This window comes from Falco naumanni, chromosome 3, assembly GCF_017639655.2.
Source record: "Falco naumanni isolate bFalNau1 chromosome 3, bFalNau1.pat, whole genome shotgun sequence".
Lineage (NCBI taxonomy): Eukaryota > Metazoa > Chordata > Aves > Falconiformes > Falconidae > Falco > Falco naumanni.
Window position 1 is genome coordinate 55624182 of NC_054056.1, and position 24650 is coordinate 55648831.

At 35.3% G+C, this 24650-nt stretch overlaps 1 protein-coding gene across 1 annotated transcript in view; it reads right to left on the minus strand.

The window, feature by feature from the left end:
* DOK6 (docking protein 6) overlaps window positions 1-24650 on the minus strand; it is a 253532-nt gene that overhangs the window by 20165 nt on the left and 208717 nt on the right. The window contains exon 7 of the mRNA XM_040588651.1: window positions 22608-22725. Within this exon, the coding sequence (XP_040444585.1) occupies window positions 22608-22725 (118 nt within the window). The remainder of the gene's footprint in view (window positions 1-22607; window positions 22726-24650) is intronic.

The following is a 24650-nucleotide window of genomic DNA, read 5'->3' on the forward strand; positions in this document are numbered from 1 at the left end:
TGATGCCTAAGCAGAATTGCTTGCCAAGTATGTGGCACATATTAACTATTTCAGATAAACTAGAGGTGTTCATGGATTAACACTGACCTTCCAGGTTACAGACTGTTGCTCTATTTGCCATTTCTGCCTATATCACTTCTGCTCTGTGTTAGTCCTTCAGGAACAGGACAGCTTATGCCACTGCGGTTCAGTTTCATATATTGGTTTATATCTTGAATTTCTGAGAGTTGTGATCTCTAGTTCACTTTAGAAGAAATCACTTGTCTTCAAATACCACTGCAAGGGACTACAGTAATTCTATAAACAGAGTTAAAATATTGACCACAGCATTAGCAAAGACATTGTAATCTTATAAACTAGATTTCAGTTGAGAAGATTTGTTAGATATGGAACTGACATAGTACTCTTTTTGCAGCACTCACTGGCTGCAACAGACAAAAGACTACAACTCTGACAGAATAGATTCAACCCCAGTAAGAAAGTTTGGTGTTTTTTTTTTTTTTTTTTTTTTTAAAATTATTATCACTGTTAATGGTGATAATAACTCCTTAATTAAGGAGTACAATCTAAATACACAAGTTCAGGAATATTTTTTCCAACTGAGCATTTTTACAGTCAAGATATCTTAAGAGCAATAGGATGCAATTAAATAAAAAAGCAACAATAAAAGTTTATCAGCTTTGTGGCTGAGCCGCTGGAGTATCGTCTTTGGACAAACCACACACACCTTCCCTCAAATAAACAAACAAGCCACTAAGGGAATGGTTTCACCCTGTAAGGTATTATAGAACACAATCAAAGGCAAGCTACACTCACCAGAGGGCTAGCCATCACTTCCCAGCATGAGAAAGGTCCTGTTTTGTAATTTTTCATGTATAGGTAAGCCAGCTACAGCCAGATTCTCCAAAGCTCATACACAGAACAGCAACAAAAATGGCAGGTGAATTATTTCCAAGTGAAACCTATTGAGCTTCTCAGAATAAAAGGAGAGACCAATAGGAAATGCATTTAAGTTTTAAAATAGCATAGCAGCATTTAAAGACTTTATTTTCTTTATTGTTGCAGGTATCTGTAAGACCAGATGGTTTTAAAAATATGTTTCCATTTAGGCTTCTGCTGTACTGTATTTATGAGAGCATATAGTCACAAGATATATGCCACCTGGCTTTGAGCTGTGATTCGTTCAGCTGTAGAACTGTATTAGGTGAAAAACTCTGGCAACATTGAAGAAGTTGCTGGAATTTTGTAGGAATAAAACTCCTGCAGTTTGAAGCACTCTATCCTGTTTCAGTATATCTGACATTCTGTCCAGAAGAAAGAGTAAGTGGTTCTTGTAGATCCAGGAGGTAGCCTGTTATCTGATTGTCATTGACAAAGACCAAGTTAAAAATCTCACAATCCCTATCAGTAATGAGAAGAAATGAGTTCATGAAAACTAGTCCTGAAGTCTCATTTCCAACTGCAGATCTAATGCATGATCCATAAAAGTGGATCCATAAAAATGATCCATTACTTATTTCCTTCTGCAGAAATATATGTGGCTGGGTACATGCACAGTTGTTTATCTTTATGTATACAGAAGAGCCATAAATGCATTTTAAAGACATGCTGTGTTTTCTCCTTCCAGACATAGTTTTTGAATGACATTTTGTAGTACCCATTAGTTCTGTTGAAGTCCTTCTGAAAGAAGAGTGGAAGGTGACAGGAATTAATCAAAGACTTCTCCTGGCATTAATACACTCAGGGGCCGAATACACGTTTCCTAAGAGCTGAAGCACAGAGACCTACATGTGGTAGCTGCAAGATTTGTTCTGGATGGATATAACCATATTAGTGACAGAAAGAAGCAAGGAGAGAGGGAAGTGGCTGCCATTTAAGTCTCAGTGCAAGCTGCCAACAAGTCTCCTCTCTCTCCTGCTCAGTGTTCATCGGTGTGAATCCTGTGATTGCAGCCAAACGACAGTTTTGGAAATACGTAATGTAGGAAAGAAAAAAAAAAATCTACACACTAATGAACCCACTTGATAGTTCAAATTTGATGACACATCAGGCTAACAAAAGAGTTTACCTCTGTCTATTCCATGTACTTAGTGCCACGGGCTCCAGGGTCACAGAAAGCAAAGTATTGGGTAAAACAAAGCAAGATGGAAAGCTTAAATGCATTAAAAACTATTTTTACTTATCAAAGAGTGAAGAGACGTTGTCATCCTTCCATGTAAAACAGCTAGAAATTTAAAGAAGTTTTTCTTTTATCCCTGGTTCATTTATTCTGGTCGATTTCCTCAGTCTTGCAAAAGATTTCTTCCTAATATGACTTCAAAGTTCAATGAATCACAGCTCAAAAAGGGGAAGATGTACCTATGTTTCTGATCATTGTTAAATGTACTTCACCAAATTTTGAAGAATGTTTTCACTATGGAAGTACTTGAAAATGCACTCCTTTAAAAGCTTAGCTTGCAAGAAAACTGTCAACACTGTTTTTAGACTCAGCAAAGATATTTATAGGTATTCTAAAAAAACCCCCAAAAACCAACAAAACACGGGGGCGGGGGGGGGAGGGAATATGCTTGTTTCTATTTTAATACCAGATAAGTGTACAGACAATCCACATGGAGCTTCACAGATAAGCTATTGACAAGGTGATTTACCTTGACTGTTCCAGCCATATAGGCAGGTCTTGGCAGCCTTGTCATGGTTATTCAATGCAGGAGGTGCAGGCCAGACTCTGAACTCATCTCATATACAGTAAACAGAAAAATAATTGCAATTATATTACATATACAACTGTAGGTGTACATGTATTACTTTAACTTTCCTAACAGGGTAAATAGTGAAGACACTCAAAGACTTATGACCATACAAAACCAGTATTTGACATTACTCATCCAGTAATTTCATAGGTGCTGGTCACTGCCTTGACATAGCATGGCACTACAAAAGAGAAAGGGCTTGGGCATCCTTTTTCTGTGTTCCCCCATCCCAAATCACCACTTTCAGTGGTGTTAAATCTACCAAACCTAACTCACATAAACTAAAATTGAATTGGAGTATGTTTTCTTGCTGTAGGATTATTTTTCAAAGACAGCACATTCTGTGCCCCAACTATTGCTCATGTAAAAGAGCCCTTTCAGGTCCTCCAGTTGTGTATTGTACAGAATTTTGGATCTTAATTCCCTGGCTTTGAAGCCACACCATGTTTAGTTAGTCCCATAAAAAAAAACGGTCTGAGAAAATCTTCTTTTTTGTCACATGGCCCAGTATTCCAGTTTGAAATGTGTTTGTGTTTCTAGGTTGCATTCTCTCACCCAGACATATGCAGATTCATCCATCATGCATACTTCCAGAAAGAAGTTAAAAAGTTTAAGAATGTATATAATACAGAGGACATTTAAAGCTATCATTTTCAAATTTCAATAATGAGTCATAATTTGGTTTTATGCTATCAGATATTGCTTAAAAGTACTGACTGACAGCACCATAATATATGTATTTTTACTGTATCATTAAACAAGCAAGAAGAACAATTACAATGAGATGTGTAGTAGAAAGTAATGAATGGTAGCAAAGATGTTTCCCCCCTATGTACTTTGCCTGGGAATACAACTGAACCAGGAGCACTCTATGGCACACATACAAACAAAATGTTAAAACTTAGCACTGTGGGAATGAAACAAAGCACTTGTTTAACAGCTCATGTAACAAATCCACAAGTAAAAGAAGGAATATCAGGCTAAGAAATCAAAATTATCATTCTTATGCCCTGTTTTTCTGAATTTAAGCCAAAACATGCACTGGCATTTGGATTTAGATTCACAACCTTTAGAAGAAGGAATATTTTAAACTTCTAAAGGTTTTACCAGAAAATTAATATTCCCATCCTGCTGTTATGCTAAAATTATGGGAAAGGAACCCAGAACTGTAGGTTTAATATTGCTAAGGAAGTAACAGTTCTCCCACTGTCAGGACAACATGCAGAACTATGATAAACCTGACCTAAGAAATCCCTACTTTTATTTAAAAATGCATAGTAAATAATTTATCCAGGAAAAAGAAATTTGTGCTGTACTTGAGATCATCGTAGTATCAAAGAGAAGGAGAAAATTGTAAAGATACACATTGGAAAGTTCTTCCGAATAGTAAAAATACATACAGACATGAAATACAGCCCATCTCAATAGGTAGTCTTGCTTCAGTTAGCTGAACAGTCTGGATGGAATTTTGTTAGAGCAGTAAAGCTAGCAACTCTACTCCTCTGTCACAACACTTTAGTGAGTACAACTCAACTTCTCATATGTTACCCTTTTGCTAAAGCATTCCTTTGAAGTTGTCCCTGGTGACTGGGAAGGGGTTAAGCACTTGGGCACACAGAAGAATGACTTGTATGCATTATCGATACTTTTTTTTTCCCCAGCATCCTAGATAGACCAATCCAATCAAGCTCATGAATGAATCCATTTAAATGGTGAGTAATACTGAATCAAAGTAGAAGTTGCAGAAGTTGCTGCACTATAGTATTTCTACTGCTTTGTAATAGATTTGTGTTTTGTACATAGTTGTGTCTCCACACAGTTAAACAAAAAAAATCTGAAAAACAACCCTGGTTTAGCCTAACCCATTTTTCTTTTAATGACCTAATGTCTAGTGGTATGAAGCTCTGCCTGGAGGGGTATTCATGCCACTTACTTTTTTCTTTAATGGTGATTTGGATGCACTTAAGCAGTCTTGTAACTGCTGTTCCTTCTGATCACAAGATAGCGTTTAGTCTATGAGCCAATTAATTTTGTCAAGTTTGCAAATTACCAGAGGGACCACATCTGTAGCTTCTAGAAACTGTTCATACATTGCTTTGATGGTTTAGATATTAGACATTATTTAGACTTTAGAACCCTCCCTTATTCCCTAGCAGTTAATGGACTGGGAACAAAGGAAACAGCTAATATTTATTTCATAAAGTCATCTTTAATGAGAAGCCCTAGTAGTGGACTGAGATAAGCCAACTAAATGAGAAAGAAAATAAACTCTCTGAGAAAACATGTAACTCTTTTAAATAAGAGATTAAATAATCTACCCCATAGCTAGCAAAAGTAATACAATACATTACAGACTAAGAAGTTATCCTGATTCTGCATTTTCAAATGCTTCTCTCATTTAGTTTCTGTTCTCCATTGATTTATTCTAACACCTGAAATTTATAGAAAAGTCCACCTATATACAACAACTTGTGATAGAGGTCACTCCTTATTCCCACAGAAAAATACACAACATTCACCCAAAGTAAGCATATTTTAGGTCTGAGCTGATATTGGGCTTTTTCCATTTACAGAAAACCTGAAGTCTCCTTATGGCAAGCAACACATTTTCTTGCAGTGACATGTACTTTTCGGCATTCATTGGCAATAATGACAATAAATATAGCTACTAGAGCCCTGTAATTGTAGTCCATAGCTACATATTGTGCACGTGACAGTGGAACATAGCATGCCTGCCTCTTGACCTATGGGAAGGTGTTCAGCTAATTTGCTCCTTTTAATAGAAATTGCTCACTTCCCTTGGTATCATGGTGAGTGGAGAATGTGCCTCTCCTTTGGGTAAAATCTAGGTGCCTCTATTCCAAGCAGTTTTTAGCCGTTTCAGTAATAAAAGACGACAGTTCTCATCATATTTACTCTGTTTTTGTGAGAAACCACATAGACGTTGATGATAGGTTATGATTTTATGACATTTGCGGGTATATCATTGCACTGTAAGCTTACTATATTTACAATAACAGAAATGCAATTAAAGTAAAAGAACTAACTGTTTCTTGTACGGATATTCAATGTGAAAAACAAAAATGTATACATAATATGAAGAAAAGGCTAAACATTAAGATAAAATTTGCACACAAATGTCACTACTCCCACATTCATTCACCCTTTCATCTGAATCTTTCATTACATTACTTTCTGTTTTTGTTAAAAAGAGCTGAATGTGCTGTGACGGGTTTGGTTTTTTTTTTTGCTATTGTTTTTGCTTGAATTTTACTGCACAAAGTGATGTTCTTTGCTAACACAGTGAATAGAATTGTAAGTCTATCATCTATTGTATTTATATACCAGGAAATTACAGGATAGATCAGTGGATCACATGTCTCAAATGATAGTGAGGACATATGTTGGAAGTTATTATAATGTTTTCTCTTTTTTGCTAGGAAATTTCAATTGGGAATTAAAATAATTAAAATATCTAAGACCAATCTAATTAATGATCCAGATGTTCTCTGAAATCCATGTGTGTGAGATAATCCTTTAAGAATGATTACCGATAAGGTAATTTTTGCACATATACAGTTAGTTCCTCTTGTCTGATAATAGTACCTAATCTCCTGAGCATGTTAAATGCAGTCCTGAAAATAATAAAGCAGATTATCATCAGAAAACATACTAACAAAAGACTAAAAACATCCATCTGTACAGAGGTCCAAAGTTGGTTTTGTTGTTGCAAGAAGAAATGCAAGATAAAGAGTGTGAATATAATCAAAGTGTGAAAATACCATGTAAAAAGCCACCACTAAGTGATCTGTTGTATTTCAACAAGAAAATGAAGTGATACAAAAGTAAATCTAGCCAAATACATATGTAGAATTGAGTTAATTTATGCATACACTGTGAGAAAATAAGGTTATGAGCAGATCTATATTACACAAAAGACAAGTAGTTTTCAAAGTCAAAAAGCAACTGAGTAAATTTATTATAATTCCTTAAATTAACTTTATATGTAAAACAAATAAATGGAAATTTGAGTCAATCAATTGAATGATATTGATATAAAACACTCTTTGCCTAGTTTTATTCTCTAAAATAAAACATTTTAGAAATAGATTTTAATTTTTAACTATTCATAGCTTGTTAAGTTATTGGATTACACTGATAGTACTACTCAAAATATTTGAAAATGTGGTATTATTTGTGGCCACTCTCGCATAACATACAGTCAAAAAAGTAAGGTCTCCCAAACATTTCAGAAGATTTCTATTTAAGGTTTTAATTTACTGGAAGAAATTCAGTATGTTTTTAATATGCAAAACCCTTTGTCAAAATTTAGCAATTTAATAGTATCATTAAAAAGATAATTTATTCTATGTGCACCATCTATATTATATACATATGTTAAAGGCTACTTAATATGTAGATAATGGATATAAAAAGAACATCTCTGATATTCTTCCTTCTCCTAGAAACTACACATATAATTCAGAACATTTTCTATTTTCATTGTGACTATAGGATTGTTAATGTAAGGTTCACATATTTCATTACACAGATACTATATTTTGGGAAGCATTACATATACAGATAGATTTGACAGATAAAATGCCTAACCATTTTTCTCGCCAGAAGGCAGAACATACGTTTCTGTTTCTTCCATCCTGGAAAAGGCTATATATTATTGTTACTACAGTGCTTTTATTAACATTCCAGGACAAAGAACAAAATGTTTCATTTTTTTGAGTCACTGTAAAATAAAACCTCAGCTTCTTCTTCCATCTCTATTTTCAATAGGATTACAAAACTCTGATATTAAACACACTCCTTCCTCTAGGTCAAATAAATGATAGACTATATAGCCCCGTTCTAGTTTGATCAAAACATAAAGGTGCTCATTGTTAGTGACTATAAGATAATCTGTAGATACAACGTACTATTTCTAAGCAATTATAATCAAAAGAAGAAAGTTTAATACATTTCCTCTTTCTCCTATGATGCTCAAGCTCAAATCCAAACTGAAACTCTCCAGCCATGAAAATAGAGCAGTTATTAAAAATGAGCTTCATTCCTTAAAAAAGCTTAAGTTATTAAAAACAAGCTTAAGTGCAGTTTCTTTGGTGGGAGAGACTCAATATAATATTGAATAATCACTTTTTGAAAAGTTCTCTTTCCTCAGAAAATATCCTTCCACTCCCAGCTCTCCTTCCCTCCCATCCTGATGTATCTCAGCTGTTTTCTGTATACTTCTGGCTTCCTGAATTGAGTCAGATTTTCAAGTAAAATGATGAAACTGCAATTTCACATTAGTGAAACAAGTGTTAGTAGTGAAAACGAAACAGTAAAACAAAACTAAACGTTTATTGAGGAACTCTGATAAAAAATTAAAGCATAATTATTTGTTTAATTTCAGAATCAGATGTTAGTAATGCTTAATGACTAACACTCTATCTCAATCATGTACATAAAACTACAGTGGTGCTTATGTATAATCTTTCTCCAAATCATCCTGTTTCTCAGTGGGGAAAAAAAATCTAATTTCAGAGGTAAACAAGCTATTTCCAATAATTCCCATAGAAGTTATCTACCACTCTCCTCTTGTATTATCTGTGCCAGTTCAATGATTCTGGTTCACAGCATATGTTTTAAGAACTGAGAAAATGATTTATTAACTGAAGAAAGGAAAAGGTTATTAAAGAAATCCTTTATAAAAAAAAACCACCACCACCATAAAATTTTCAAAATGTTCACATTTCCGTGGATATGGTCTGTAAAAATACCATAGACATAGGTATCTGGAACTACTCATGTTTTATGAAGCCTTTGCCATGACACATGGTCTTGAGAAGGACTGAATTTTTTGCAGTATTTAAAGTACTTCCTGTACCAACAGTGTACTGGTAAGAATTCAGGGCACTTTGCTTTCCCAGGAATCACACTTTCAGCTTGCATGAACTACTGTCCATGTCAGTGCTGACTTCTATTTAAGGACCTGTAATTACCAGAGGCCTAAGGAAACGTATACCCCCTGCAATACCGAGGAAGTGGTAATGCACATCTCAAAGACAGGCTGATTGCTTTAGGACAATTTAAATGTTACACTGGTTCAGAGCCAGAACTCAATTACATTTTGTCCCAAAACATGTGTGTCATTTTTTGCATGCCTGCTGGATGCACTGACCTGAGCCCTACAACTGCAGCAGTGAGGAGGAAAACTCAAAATGAAGATCTGGGTCATGACGCCTAATATCTTTGAGGCACAGACGCATAATTTGATCACACAGACTGAACTGAGATCAGGCCTCAGCACATAAACTTGTTTATGCTGAGTAAGTGAGAACATAAAGCAGAGTGTTTATGCTAGTCATGTGCCTTTAAACTGGCATTATGCCAGCAACTGGAGAACATGTAATACCTGATTCGATATACCGTTTAAGTGATACCTGACTTGGCATAAAATTTGCCTTCACAAAGCTAGCTATCAAAATATTTTGAACAAATTTGAACTGTTTTAATGAGTTTGTGTTACTTCAGCATTTTGAATCACATAGCCATGTCATTTCTTATCAAGCTGTAGGCATTTTCAAACTGGATTTATTGCTTTGTCAGATCTCAGTCTTATTCCATGCATCAAAAGGATCATAATTTATATCTCTTAAGTTGTGCATCGAAGTTCATACAGGGATCCTTCTATTAAAAATGAGCAAGCAAAAAAAAAAAAAATCAATCACAAACATCTTTAATTAAATTAGCACTTGAAAATATGAAGTGTTTCAACTTAAAAATGCTCATTAATATGACTGAATGTTGACTGCTAGGTAGACTTTCTTCTTGCTCCTTCACTTCACTTTTCTGCGTACTTATGGTCATAATGAATACGAAAAACCTGAATTGTTTATCAGGTCATAGAAAACTCTTTGTCAGAGGCATCTGCATTTTGGTCTAATGGTACGATATTGTGACAACCATAACTCTTTCATTGTGACCATCCAGATTAGCAAATGTTTCTTTTTTTCTTTGTGCCTGAAGTGCCTCTGATTAGGGAAGAGGATGTGGCGGTAAATGTGTCTTATTATACTTTCCGCAGACACTAGGTTTAGTGTGCACTATATACTTACCAGTGATATCATTTTGCACATAGCTATAATGCCATCATAAAAAATTGAAGTCCTATTTTGGCATACAAAATAAAACATAAATCCGTCTGCTAAGCAAAGGAAACTCTAGAATGACAAGAACGGGTTTCAAATGAAAATTATTTTTAGCACATTAAAATGGTAACTATTAACCACTGCATTTATGATAGCACATAGTACAAGTCCAGAATAATAATATATAAAGGACACTTAACTGTGGTGAAATAAACGTTTCTAATATATAATGTAGGATAAGAATAGAAATATGAATCTCTTCAGTAAACACACTTGGAGGTCTCTTTAGCAGAGCTATGCTGATCTGTAACAAATTAGGATCTGGCATTCATTTTGTTCTGCCACGTAATTAGGAATATTGGTCCTAACTGTCAACAACTAGTTGCATATCATAGACATTTGAATAATAGGGAATAAATCCATGTATGATCTATGATAAAAGAAAAGATTTAATGTTTAATTGAACAAACAACGTTACATGGAAAAGAAGAGAGAAAAGATTTTAACAGGAACATTGTGTACATTGGGCGACTCACAGAAGACAAATGCCTGACACAGAAGATGAAAGGAGACTTACAATGGGATTTACCTGGCCTTATAGTTTACATCTCTGAACTCTGATAAACCTATCTAAAAAAATATGATAGAAAACATATTTTCTGTTTAACTCCAGTTTTCACTAAATAATGCTTTTGATCTAACACACACTTCTGTGAGGAAAATACACCTGGGTGTGGGTTGGATTCAAGTTTGCAGCTATTTAGTGCTGAATACATAATTAACAAGACATATAATGTACATATTCAGGATCTGACACATCTTGATATATTTTAGCCATACAGTTTAGAAGAGATTTCACATTGAAATAACATCTGTGTTATAGCAATGCATACAAAAGTAATGTATGATAATATTTGAAACTCTTCATGCTGAAATGATCATTTTATAACATGGCTTGTCTTAAGATCTACATCTTATCTACAATCATGTATTTCATTTTGATCTGCATAATACTCTTTTGTTTGCTTATTCACTCTGTAGGTTAAAAATCTTGTTAACATTTTTGTATGAGTTATTTGGGGAATGACTGATATACTCATATTCATGAGTTTTGTATTCAGTTTCTGTTAGCAAGACTTCAGACAAGAAACTCCACCTGTAACTACCTGGAAAAATGTCATTCTTGTAAGTATATTTATGCAAGTGAAATATTTATATATATTTCAATTTCAAATAAGATACTGTGAACTAATTCTGAATTTCTCTTAGGATAAACTCTCTTGATGGGTTATGGCTTGAGAGGTCACTTCAAGAAACAAAACACTTCAAACAGTATGTACTGAAATTGCACATACACTCTAGCGTCATGGTCGAAGAACAGTGCGTGGCTGTCAGGTGAGAGATGCCACACTGTCAGATCTCAATGATTCTTCCCCAGGCAGGTGAAAACTGCAAACGCTGTCCAACGGAACAGTTAGACGGTGAGTCATACTCCCTCTAAGCGTAAGGTAATTATGCAATTACGTAAGGTAATTGCCTCTGAGATCAGCAAAACCAGGGTTTAAAGCTAATTTTCTCTATCACTTCTGGATAAAAACTACTTTCAAGCAGCACCTCACTGAGTCTGGCTTCAGAGCTCATACTGAGTAAGGGCTGTTTACAGGGAGGTAAGGGCATCATCACTTCCCTACTGTTGAGGCTGAATATTGCTTTACTGACTGTATGGTATGGACCCATTCTCTAGGTATTAACCTATACTGCAACAATATATGTATTGGGACAATTTCATGCTATGTGGTGAAACTAAGAAGGTTTTATTAAACCATTTACACAGCTGCAATGATATTCTTGGGTTTTTTTGGGTTTGTTCGTAGGGGTTTTTTTGGTGTCTGTCAATGTAATAAAATAATAAACCCAAATCTCTTTCATATAGATGACTTTTAGGTCCAAAGCAAATGTGCAGATATTTTATCATATAAAATGCATCTACATTACCATGTAAAAATCCAACAGAGATCTATGACTATCAGAATAAAGACTGACTTCAGTCAAAAAGCCTCTACATAATTTCATGGGCCACTGAATAAACGCTCAGAAAGGGGGGTCCTGTTTATGCTACAGTGATCTGTGGATATGAATTACAAGGAGAAGTTTTCACCTTGTCTAGGTCAGCAGAATTATTTTTTTTTCATGAGCAAGGATGACTTGCAACAGATGAAGACCAACGCCTTAACAACAAACTAATTTCTGTTTCTTGTCTAGTTATGAAGATTTTCTTTTACATCTTGCATGGTTTTGAACATTTAAATAAGGACAATGAGTAAGTGTGTTATATTCATAGCAATGATACTGTTCAAATTTTGTGTACATTTTCCCTTTTTATAGTAGTTGTGCACTAACATAATGTCATTCATGTTGCTGGCAACATTCCTGATTTACTCCAGCATAAGCATAAAAAGTCACACCTTGAAGATAACAGTTTAAATTGTCCCACTCTTTCGTATTTTATTACACAATAAACACAACTGCAAAATTTATAACTTGTTCCTACAGTTTGATACAACAATAATGTACAATTAAGGTGATAAGACTACATGAAGAAGCATCTTGAGCCCTTCTTTATATTTCTTGTATGGTCCTAAGCCATCTTGGTGCTGGTCCAAACCATGAGCATAAGGTGGAGTAGTTCTTTGCTTTGAAGCAAATCAGGAAATAGTACAAAATTATAAAAAAGCTCAAGAAAAATCCCTTTTCCTCATTCTTACACTAGAACAGATCTGTGGTCTAGAAGTTACATAAATTTTGCAGTCACAGGCATTGAGAAGAGACTTTCTCATAGGTATCCTAGAGAGTCAAAAGGCTTTACTAGTGCATACAAACCCGAACATATTAGCACTGAAAAATCACACATTGGTACATATAATGTTCACTATTTGCTGCTCCTGACCCTGTTGCTCTCCCCCTACACCCCCCATTTATGTGTTAAAAATGGGTTTTCTTGGTTAATTATGGTGACAGTTATGAGAAAAACAAGACTCTTCACAAACAGATTGACACTTAAACCAGAATGCACTTATTTGTACAGAGGAAAGTGTTTCTGTAAGATGCATGAAAGGGATGAAAACCTGCTGAGCTATTGCACAGAATTAAATACCTGCTCTGATGAATGGAGAATAATGAGACAGTTGACGAGACTGTATGAAATACATTTCCATTTCCTAACCCAGAACAGGTTATCTTTTTCATCATAAAATGCTCATGACATCAAATGCTTGGTTATGATAGGACTGTCATCTTACAAACAGAAGCCCTGAAAACCTGCTTAGACACCCTGAACAGTAAAACAGCAATCATGGATAAAAACAAGGGGCCAAAGTCTGTCAACAATCAATCAGTTAACTTATGCTGCATTTCTAACAATTACAATGAGAACAGGAATTTTCAAATTTAAATTTAAGCTTCAGCACTTATGTAAACAGGCTCTGGACCATACTTTCAGCAACAACTTGCTTGTGAATATTCCCAAAACCTGGGATGTCCACATATGAAGGGAGGAGACAGCACATTTGGGTACCTGCATTCGTGGTTTGATGTCATCAATCCATAGCCACAAAACTAGGAAATCTGGCAGTTTCCCATTAAGCACCCTAACTCAGCATGCAGAAACTTTATTAAAAAGCAAAACTCATTCCTATTTTAGTAAAAATCAGGCAATGTATGGACACAGAAGTGCTACTCTGGCATGTGTGTAATGGGTATTTAGGAAGAAAACATTCTGTTATTGCTATCTATTTGTACAGTTGTGTGGAAAAGTGGCAAAATGAGGTAAAAATGAAAACTTGTTTTATGTAGTTTTCACTGACTTCCGTGAAGAAGAACCATACCCACTAATGACAAGTTCTGTAAAGTATGGAAAAGAATAAATCTGATCAGCAATTAAATGCTTAATTAGTGAAATGCAAGAACAATAAGCAATGTTGTAAGCCAGGGGAAGAATACTTTTCCTGGAAGCTGAAGCTAAACTGATCAAAATCCCCTTTTTATTACATTTTGTTCAGAAAAGATAAAAAGAGTGGTATAGATATAACTAACTAGTCATATGTCTTCTGTAGGCTGAAAACACACCTGTGCACAATCAGCTAATTCTCAACTAAGTATTCCATTAATAGTAAGTAATAACAGCAGTATTATAGTAAGCATTCAATTAATAGTAAGTAATAATAAGTAGATGCTTTACTTTGAGGGCATGGTAATAGGGACTGTAAGTTGCACCTAGTTCAGCTCATATCAAGCAGCTTTGGGAACCGCCTGTGGTGGCTATATAGGGCTCCACAGGGTTTGGAGAGAAAAGAGGAGGCTCATTACTGGCAGTGGCAGCCCACATGAAGGATTACATCCAGAGAGAGAGCTGGGTTGGACAAGACCCTGCTTTATAACCTGAATGGGTATGAAAGTACAAGAACAAGAGGCAGAGCGGCAGAGAGAAGACGCATCCTTAGTTTCTCAGTCAACACATCCTGGGCAGAAGAGCCCCACTGGCCAAGAGGGACAAGCTGCGACCCCCCCCGCCCCTCCATCCCCCCTCCCAGGCTGCTGGATTTCCATCGCTTCCTTGGGGCTGGGCTGAGGGATGGCAGTACTGCACACAAGAGGAGACAGGACACTCCTGAGAACCCAACCATCCATGCCACATTATGGCACACACACTGCCACGGTCAGAGAAAATAACTATGGCACTGTCCCCCTGTATGCAAACTTGGCCTAGGAAGAATAACATAAATATCTGAGATATTAAAGAAAGCAGTAAGGATCTTTTAATTTCATCCTCACTCTCTAATTAAGGTGTTTGCTGCTGAACAGTGAAAAGCCTCCTTCCACTTGGGACCTCACCTCTGCTTTCTGCAGTTAGGACAAGTATGGCTTTATGGTACACTGCTCTGCTACTCTGCACTGAATCCTCACGTGGACATTTTTTGTTAGAGGTAGGGAAGGACAGAACCTTTGATATTTATAATGTAAATTCCAGAGCATGCAACTCCAGTTTCTACCATGCCCTTTCTCTCCTATCTCTCTCCCAGTCTGGTATTGCATTTTCCTTTCTTCCATATAGCTTTATAACAAAATATTTCATTTGTTCCTAACTAAGGGCAACAAACCTTTGGTTAAAAATTTTCCCCAAAAAGCATCTTCAAAGAATTTTGAAGTATAAACAAGTACCCAGCAGCTAAACAGCAAACTCACTTCTAGTATTCTATCATGGAACTGCAAAGAGTTGGCAGACTTCAGTTTTGGAAAAGATGAAAAACTTTGATGAAATTTTGCTAACTCTGCACTGGGAGAAAATTCCCATTGTTATCTGCAGTTCTTACTTCTGTGAAATTTACCTTAGTTTCTTACAATGTATCATTTTGATGAAATAAAAAGTTGGCAGGATATAAGAATTCACCAAGATGAAAAGGCTTTTTTGAACAAAAGTAGAATGAAAGAAGTTCTAAGATTTTTTGGACTTTTTTTTTTTTTTTTGTTCCTAATGAATGATACTATGATCTTTTAATCAGTTCTGCACAGCTGAAATTCACTAGGGAGTTATGAAGAGTATATTCTTATGGCTCGATCAAACTAAGCAAACTGAGTAGGGTGTACATTGTGCTTAAATTTGCCTTACCATGAAAATAAATAGGTCTGTACCAACAACAGACTACATAACGTGTGCCATAAATATTGTTATCATAATATTGTTGCATATTAGTAAAGTGAGATACACATAAAAGACAATCTTACAGATCTTATGATACTCTTTCTATAACAAATATATTTTAAACTTCATAATAACTAAACCCCAGGCAGCTAAGTCAATGTTACATCACTTCAGACAAGCAGTTAAATATATATTTATATGATCCTATTTTATGTTATAAACAGTAGAATGTGAATTGGGGGGGTGTTGAATTTTTTTCCACTTATAGTATTACACAATTGATTGCACTTGAAATCCTTGGGTTTGGCTTCTTTAATATCCCCTCACTCTTCCTATTGCACAGCCTATGTTCAAAATTTACATTGTTTTTAGATTATAAAAAAATTGTGAACATGTTCTATAGAAGTGTCAACTTCAATAATTTTTACTTCATTTAAAAGTAAGTATTGAAAGAAAAGGAAGTATAAACAGTTCCTGCAAAGAGATACTAAAGGAAATACATCTTTTTGCCCAGGTATTTTTTTAAAAATATGTAGGCTTCCCCCCACCCCAAACTGTTTTAAAGGGGGCTTAATAATATATGATTTTGAGTAATAATTTTACTAGAAAATCTGGCTTGTCAGCATAGAATCTTTTCAATTTGTTTGTAATCACAAAAATGAACTGACAATTTTCTTGATTCTACTTAACACAAAATAAGGCAGTCACAGCTAGACCAGTCCAGATTTATTGGTAAAACAATTTAATAGACAAAAGCAGTTTTCATAAAATTGACCTTTGACAAATATTCCAATTTTCTATTTGATACAACATAGCAAAACTTTCTTGTTCAGGCAGCCCAATACCAGCCAACAGTTAGTATCCATGGAGATGGTTACACCTATTCTCCAGCTACACATATTCACCAAATTACAGCTCTTATGATACAATGCAGGTCCTGGAATTTTACAATATAGCAGAGAAATCAAAGGACTGTAGCATAACCGTAGTTATTTTTAAGCTAACTCAGGGTAAAGATTCCTGATTTCAGTTAAGTTAAGCTAGGGACAAAGCTTGATTTGCTTCTCACACCAACAGCGAGTGAGAAGCTAGTGGCAGCACGTATTCATGAAGTCATTAAGCTATGACATAAGAGATTTATAACTAAGAATTTGTGTAGTTTGCACTGAAGAACTTGCATTTCTTTGGTTTTGTTGGGGAGAGGAGGCAATCACCCAATATTTAACTGCTATTCTTACACCGGGTTTTCCATTGTAAATTGAGATTACAATGACTTCTACACTTTCTGGTCTAGCGCAGAATAACCTCATTGATGACCTCATTGGAGGACCGTCTTCTGAGACAAAGAGCATCACCATATAGGGCTTAAATGAAATCAGAACTTCTGACAGCAGAATATGCTTTATTAATATTTTTTGGCTTTCCTCTCCTATTTTTCATGGCCCATAACTGTAAGAACCTCTTACCTCAGCAATCATTTGTCAGAGTGAAAGGGAATATGTCAAGATACTCTTTAGAGTTTGTCAGCAATGCTTTTAATTAGCTATAGCAATCACTGTTGAACAAAATGAGGTTCTTTACTAGTTTCTAAGACAGTTCCCATTTCCAATATGCTATTTTAAAATCAGTCTAGTGATGCACTATTTTGCACAGAATTTCAAAGCTCAAAAGAAAAGGATTAAATCTACTGCAAGATTTGAGAAGTTCCACAATACAGTCATTTAAAATCATGTAGCTCTTAAGTAGTTTCTACTCAGTAAGTATCTTGTTTCAGTTGTCCTTTATTCATACTTCAAATTTTATAGGCTTCATTTTACTAATGCAAAAGTCCTGATGAGATTCAGCAAAGGAAATGGGAAGGTAGCAGGCTATAAAACATTTCAGTTTTAGCTGCTGTTAGACACTTAGTGAAACATTACGGAGTTATCAGGTTTATATAACAGATATATTCTAACATTTTGTGTGATTCACATTATTCTGGCATCAAGATTAGATGGGGAAATGGATTCTGTACTCTGTTGCTGGGCATATGAACAAACAATGGAAATGCCAAAATGATGAATGTTCTCCAATTCATTTTACTTACTTCAGTTTGCACAAAAGTGCAGAAGCCCCCATTGGAAATTCCTGCAGGATGAGCTTAAGGAGGGCTGAAAGGATGATTCAAACTCTTCTAAATATTTAGCAACTTGAATATTCTCTGATTACTTTTAATGACATATCAGAACTTCTACTTTGGAAAGGCTGGAAACTTATGTAGCTGAGAGAGAACACGTGATGATTTTCTCTCCTTTTTACATACAAATCCTTTTAGTTGAATGGGTTAATAGTACATGTTATTCTACTTAAAATATATTCAGAAACAAAAGAAGGGTGAGCTCTCACCCTACAAGGCCAAAAGACAAGTGGCAATGCAGGCTTGTTTACCAAGGCCAAAGAGGAGCCACAGTTTCCCTTTGTTTTGATTTGCAAAAGCATTTTTATGTTTCTTGCGTCTGTAGTGTGAAATACAAAAGATAATTGTATATCAACAGCAAAATTCTTACAGACTTCATTGAGGCCAGTTTTTATTTCTGTCTGGGTTTGGTTTTGATATGTACTTACAAGCTTAAGTCATGCTCCCAGCCTGTCATGTCTTATTGAAGGCTATAGTTTTATTTCTCAAAGTTCCTCACTAAGTTTAAAAATTTCACTTTAGGTCTTAGGAGGCATCTCAGTATTTTTCCGTGTAATTTAATTACTTTGTTAGGGGTTTATCTCAAAATGTGGTATGCATTTTGTGATAGACCAAATAACCATTTATTATAAGCAACTTGCGATAAGCAATTTACTGTGGAAGAAAGCATAAGTGCGCTCTTTAAGAGTAAAACATGTAAGATGCTACTGGTGTAATTGTTGTACAAATATATATTCCTTCACATGAGTACTGTCATAGAAATGAACAGGATTGCTTATGTGGGTAGGTGTTCATCACTTTTGAGTATGGATAGCAAAAACAAAGTCCAAATCAGGAATGCAAACCAGATTCAAACACAACAGGGGTGTTTAAAAGTGATTATTAATTTTAAATTCTTTGGAGAAAGGCCACACTGTATATAGATTTTCTGAACACAGTTTCCTCAGGGATTTCAGTAACTGCAATACAAAAAGCTAATGCAGGTTTCCATACCAAAATTTTATTTCACCTTATTTCTTTAATAATAGACAAACTTACTGTGTTTAAAATGTGTACTACCCAAATTCTCTAGAGTGAGAACTATAACACTAAATTTCAGCTAGCTGGAAATTCAGTCTGCAATCTTTTTTTATCCTAAAGAAATTTAACCCCCAAACCGCAAAATAATAAAAAAGCTGTATTAATGTTATTTATGATCTTTTGATGTATAAAAACCCATGTGCTTTGTTTGTCAGTTTTTAATATATTGTGAAACAGTGCTAAATCTTATGGCAAATAGTAACAATAAACAACGAGTTATGAAGATACATACAGGGTGGGGTTATTTTCATACTTACATGGCTCCTGTATTTTTCTCCTTAACCATGATTTCAGTTCACAAGCTTACTCTTGGCTAGTAATTTTTGTGGTTTTGTAGAACTTGGTGTATAGAACCGCAAAACACAGCAATGAATGTTTATATTCCTTTGCGTTTGAATTCTTTATTGAGCTGTCTATTCATGAAAGTGTTCAATTCATTTAAGCCTTACTCATGTATGCCCCAAAAATGGTGTGTATATATATATACACACACCTTTTTTATTTCTTTAAACTTCTTTATGATAAAAAAATCTGTAAAGATACTATTTCATTTCTGAACTGTAATTAAAGGCAAGATCTGGATTACCAATGTGTACACTTTAGAAAGAGGGATTGTGATTTGTAAAGCCATGGGTATCAGTGTGGATTTTAAGTGAAGTGACTGCAACACAGAAGTTTGGATAAAAATTTAACCTGGTGGCTGTAAAAACTTTGTGCGGTTTTCTGGCATGGCAGCAACTCCCTTTTTCTTTTTATTGTGCAACGTTGGGGCTTGACACATGCCCTATGTCATGTCAGATGGAGAGGAGAGGCAATGCACAGGGCTGAACGGGCACTGTTGTGTCAGCTAATGAGTCCCCATGCCACAACCTCTACAGCGGCTGCAGATCACAGATGGAAACTGTCAGACCTGCAGCACTGTACTGTAACGTTTGAAGTGAATGCTGGCAGTGATACGCTGCCACTGGTAAGACCCAACCACCAAGTTGTTCCCATTGACAAGATTAGACAAGATTAATTAGACAACTAAATTACTACTTTTATCTTAACAGTGCAATCAAGAACTGAAAGAATGTAAGGAAGACAGAAATGGAAGAAAAGCTATATAAAGAGAGAAATCAGCCCACCTAATTTTTGGATTATTTTGTGCAGCCTGTGATCCTTTAGCACTATTATTCTGTGTTTTAATCTTTTCATGCCTTTACATGTAAGTGTTTTCATGGGCAGATGGATAAACCCAGCACCCATTTATTGAATTGTCTTTTCTCATATAACATGTAGTCTTAAAAAACAACAAAAAACAAATGACAACTTCCCCCACCTTCTTACTCTACAGCATATTCATTATCAGATCAACTCACACTATTAATTAAGTTAAATTCAACTGCTAAGTATCTCCTGAAAGGCCAATTAATCTAAGGTAGTATGAGCACATATTAATTTCTCCTTATACATCACCAACTGTTATTAATTAAATTCTAGTCACTTCAGACTGCAAGTTTGAAGTAATTGCCACTATGGAAAAACTTCTACGCTGCACTTCAACAGTGAGTTCAGCTGTTCCTTTACTGATACTGATAGTAATCTGAATATAGGTAGATACTACTCTAGTTATTTCATTTTATAGTTTGTGAAATACTCAGAGGACTGTATTGAATTTCTTGAATGTAAAAAGCTTTGTCATAAGTACATATCTGCACGAAGTGCAGAACTGTGTTTGGTGGATTATTCTCTAAGAAAGTGTCTCCTGAAGGTGTAACATACCTTTTAAAGCTCAGAGAAGATCACAGCAAGTGAATTTTTCCCCCTGCAACTGCTCCTCTCAGCTGGCTACTGTGCTAAAGTGGGGGCTGAAGTGATGCTTGCAACCCTCTTCCTCGCTACCTTCTAGTGAAATCTATGAAGCATCTGTGGTTTGATGCTTTGAAAACCAGTAGGTCTCTGCTGCGCTTGAACAGGTATTAGGAGAAAAAGGTATACTTTGCACTCCTTTCAGCTTCCATACAAGTACATTTCATTTAATTAGTCATTGCAGCAGAAGGTTACAGATAATGAATAATATTCTTGCATGCAAAAGTTTTGCAGCCAGAGGAGACAAAATTGTCCTCTGGATGTATTTTTTATCCCACTGATAATACAGAATTAGTATCTCCTGAAATCAACTACACTTTCTCAAGTTTCAGTCATCATAGTACATATAAGAGAAATGAAATTCTTAAATTCTGAAATATTTATCAGACCCATGTAATGGAAGAGTGAAATCTGCACACTTCCAAAAAATAAAATTCTTAGTTTTAATAATACACTTCCAATATATTGTGACCTGCAAAGCTAGTTGGTATAGATATTAAACTGTTACTTGACATATCAAGTTTTGCTTCCCTTGACTGTAAAGGTAATTTATAAGAAACAAAAACCTTGCAGAGAATAAACAATGTTCCATACATTTATCTCACTTCATGTATATAATGACATGTTTACCATCTTTTTTCCAAAGGAAAGACCTATCAAGAACATAAGAAGAGAAACTCTAACATCTCTACAAAGAAAACTTTTTTTCCCCCCTCATTCTTATTGTGTTCATGCAAAAAAATAAGTGATATGATGAATAGTTTTAAGGTGATCTACAAGTAAAATTTTTTTTCACAAACAACTTCTGCAAGGTTATTTTCTTTTTTCCATTACTGATATTGAACTGTAAGACCTGTAAGACTATAACCATGATTAGAAATTAACTTAGAAATAACCTTTGTTGTATGAGGGATGATGAGAAACAAATGCTGTACTGTTTAATGAGTCACGCACTGAATTCACAGCTCACCTGCTGATTTTAATTTATGTGACAATTTACAAAACAAAACACTTCATGTTTTTTATCTATATACTGCATTTCACTTATTTTCATGGAAACATACTGTGTTTTCTTGCATTTGGTACTCTTGGTTGGGAGCAGTTTCTAAACTCCTTTCTAAATGTAAATTGCTCATGCAAACAGATTTAAAAGAGAAGTGAAACAAAATCCTTGAGTTCTTTCCAAGTAACACAAAGGTATATGTTTGTGGTACGTTGTTATTCTTAAAAAGTGAAAACATTAATAGTAAGGTCTACATTTTAAATGTAACAATAATTTCAGTTTCCTAAATGATACAAATTGATTTCATCTTAAGAACAGTGAATCATCATCATCGTCATCAAGTTGTGTTAATTATAGCATTTAAAGTCTAAAGCAAATAACTTAGAATCTAAACGTACGAAAGGGAACTGGAGACAGAAACAGATGATATGTATATATAGAAGGCCTGTAAGTTAGTCAAATCAAGTTTGCATATATGATTCACCAAGCAAATTCACCAAGAATAGCTCCCATTCCTAGAATTATTTTGTTCTAGTCCTGCAACTCATATCGACACTTTATGTAGATTTAATTGGGCGCCCTGAGGTTGCCCAAACACATACACAGCCTTATTGGAAGATAATACTAAAACAACCTGACATTCATTAGCTACTGAGAAGCTACATTGAGCCAAATTGTCTATCCAGCTTTATGTGGTGATTCTGGGAATAATTTTCACTATTAGTTTACAAAACGACTAAAAGAAACCTGTTTTATGTAAAATTGGGAATCCTGCTGAGGTTCCTGACAACTGATAAAACGAAATGGAGAGAAAATAACCAGTGCAAATAAAAAGCAATTTGCATGAATTTTGGTCAAATGGAAAGAAGGTAATGGACATGGCATTTACTTGTAAGGAACTTGCCTTGTAAACTGTAGATTTCTCCAACGCTGTTCTGCCGGGTGATGTGATGCCAATATGCACTACGAGGAAGTGAGATCGACTTGGATAATGTCATTGGTTCAGACAGACTCGTCTGGAGCTAAAAACCAAAGCAAACATAAATGGAAGATCATATATAACCATACTTGACAATCTCAAAACTGTAAATGGAATGAATGTTGTTATGAAGATACTATTTCCTGAATTAGCACAGGTTTTATATTATAATTTAAACGTGTTATAAGCATCAGCACTGTGAATACCCAGGAAAAAGGTGCAAAACTGTATTTGAGTATATAAGATCATTAGCAGAGGTTAGCATTAGAACATAGGAAAATTTCCTTTATCTACAGCTGTTCTTGTTGCTGCCAGGATTTTGTTATTCTCTTCTTTAGCTTTACGCTAATGATGGGTCAGCATATGCCTAAAATCTTAAACCCCTTTACAATCACATTTCTTCTTGGAATGAATACCCAGAATTCTCTCTGCTAAGAGAGAAGCTGAGACAACAGTAGAGAATTAGCAATAAAGAGTCATTAAACCTCCAATTCTCCTTTCAAGTGGAGTCACCTCATCACCAGTAGCAGGCTACCCCCTCAAGAGAAAATCTTCCCATTCCGGGGGACTTCATGTAACCAAAACTGTGAACTGCATGAGAAATGTCCATGTGTACAAGAGCTGCAGGATAGAAACCTGACAGGCGGAATGTAAACTTTATTAAAGACAGCTGTCTCCAATGGACTACAGATGTGAGTGAAAGACAAGACCAGGCTATAGAAAAAACAATGATGGAGTATTGTGTATCCTAACAACCTCTTTGGGCATCCTATATAAATGCTGCTTTCTCTGTCTAGAAGAAAATACAATCTACCTGCAAAATGTTTGTATTTCTGGCTTTAAAGAATACAAAATGTGGTCAGTAATTTGCAGGATCTAACAAATTATGATGACGCTGTGGAGTATAAATTATTCAGGTGATATCTGGTAGGGTCAACACTGAAGCATCAGATATGTCTGAAGATTTAGAGTGGAAAACCCCTTAATTTCAAGTGCGGTATCAGGATGGTGAGGGTGATACTCAAAGGCTGTGCCTAGAAACCCGCATTTTCAGAGAGTCCAGCTACAGAGCAGGAAGTATTCAAGGTCTGGACCATTTAGTGCAGGCTAATGATTAACTCTGAGGGATTCTGCATTCAGAATCAAAATGACAAATTAAAAAAGCGCCACTTTTATCTGTACGAACTCATGCTATTCTGTAATAATGAAAACCAAAACCCTTTTAGAGACTGTATCTACCCAAAGTTCTACAATTATTTCATTTTTGAGTACTAACACAATTGGATGTGTGTCAGGTATTTTGCTTCAGATCAAGTGCAATTACTTCCACTGTTGTTTTCCTGAGAACTGTCATAAAAATTACTCCTTGTCTACAGCTAATGCCTTTTCTGAAAGAAATTTAGAGACTTCATCCTAGATACTTGTCCCTTTTGCTTTTGCACTATGTCTCAGAAAAAAACAATTGACTTCTCCTCTACCCTTTTCTGAATTAGTTAACTCAAAGAATATTTCACTATGGAAAATCAAGTAAATAACCTTTAAACTTTTCTCCTTTTCTTGAAACGTGCAGGCCAACAGTTTTCTGCACAGATTTATTTCTGTCCTTAATTTAACATAAATATATCAGTTCAAAAAATATCTTTAAACATTATTTCATCTATCTCCTTAAGCCTGTTTGCCACTTACAAAATTAAATCAACATCTCTGAGTATGGGTCTCTTCTTATGTCAGAGGCTGATGTTCACCTGTGGCTTCCAACACTGGCACATTTTCCTCAGGAGCTGGAGCAACAGGCTCAGATGCATTAGCATCAACTGTACAGAAAGGGCCCATAACGGCAGAGGTAGCACAGACACACAGGAGAAATAAACACTTTGATATGAGAATGAATTTGAGGTAATTCTGCCCCTCTGCTCTGGTGAGACCCCACTTGGATACTGGGTGCAGCTCTGGAGTCTTCAGAACAAG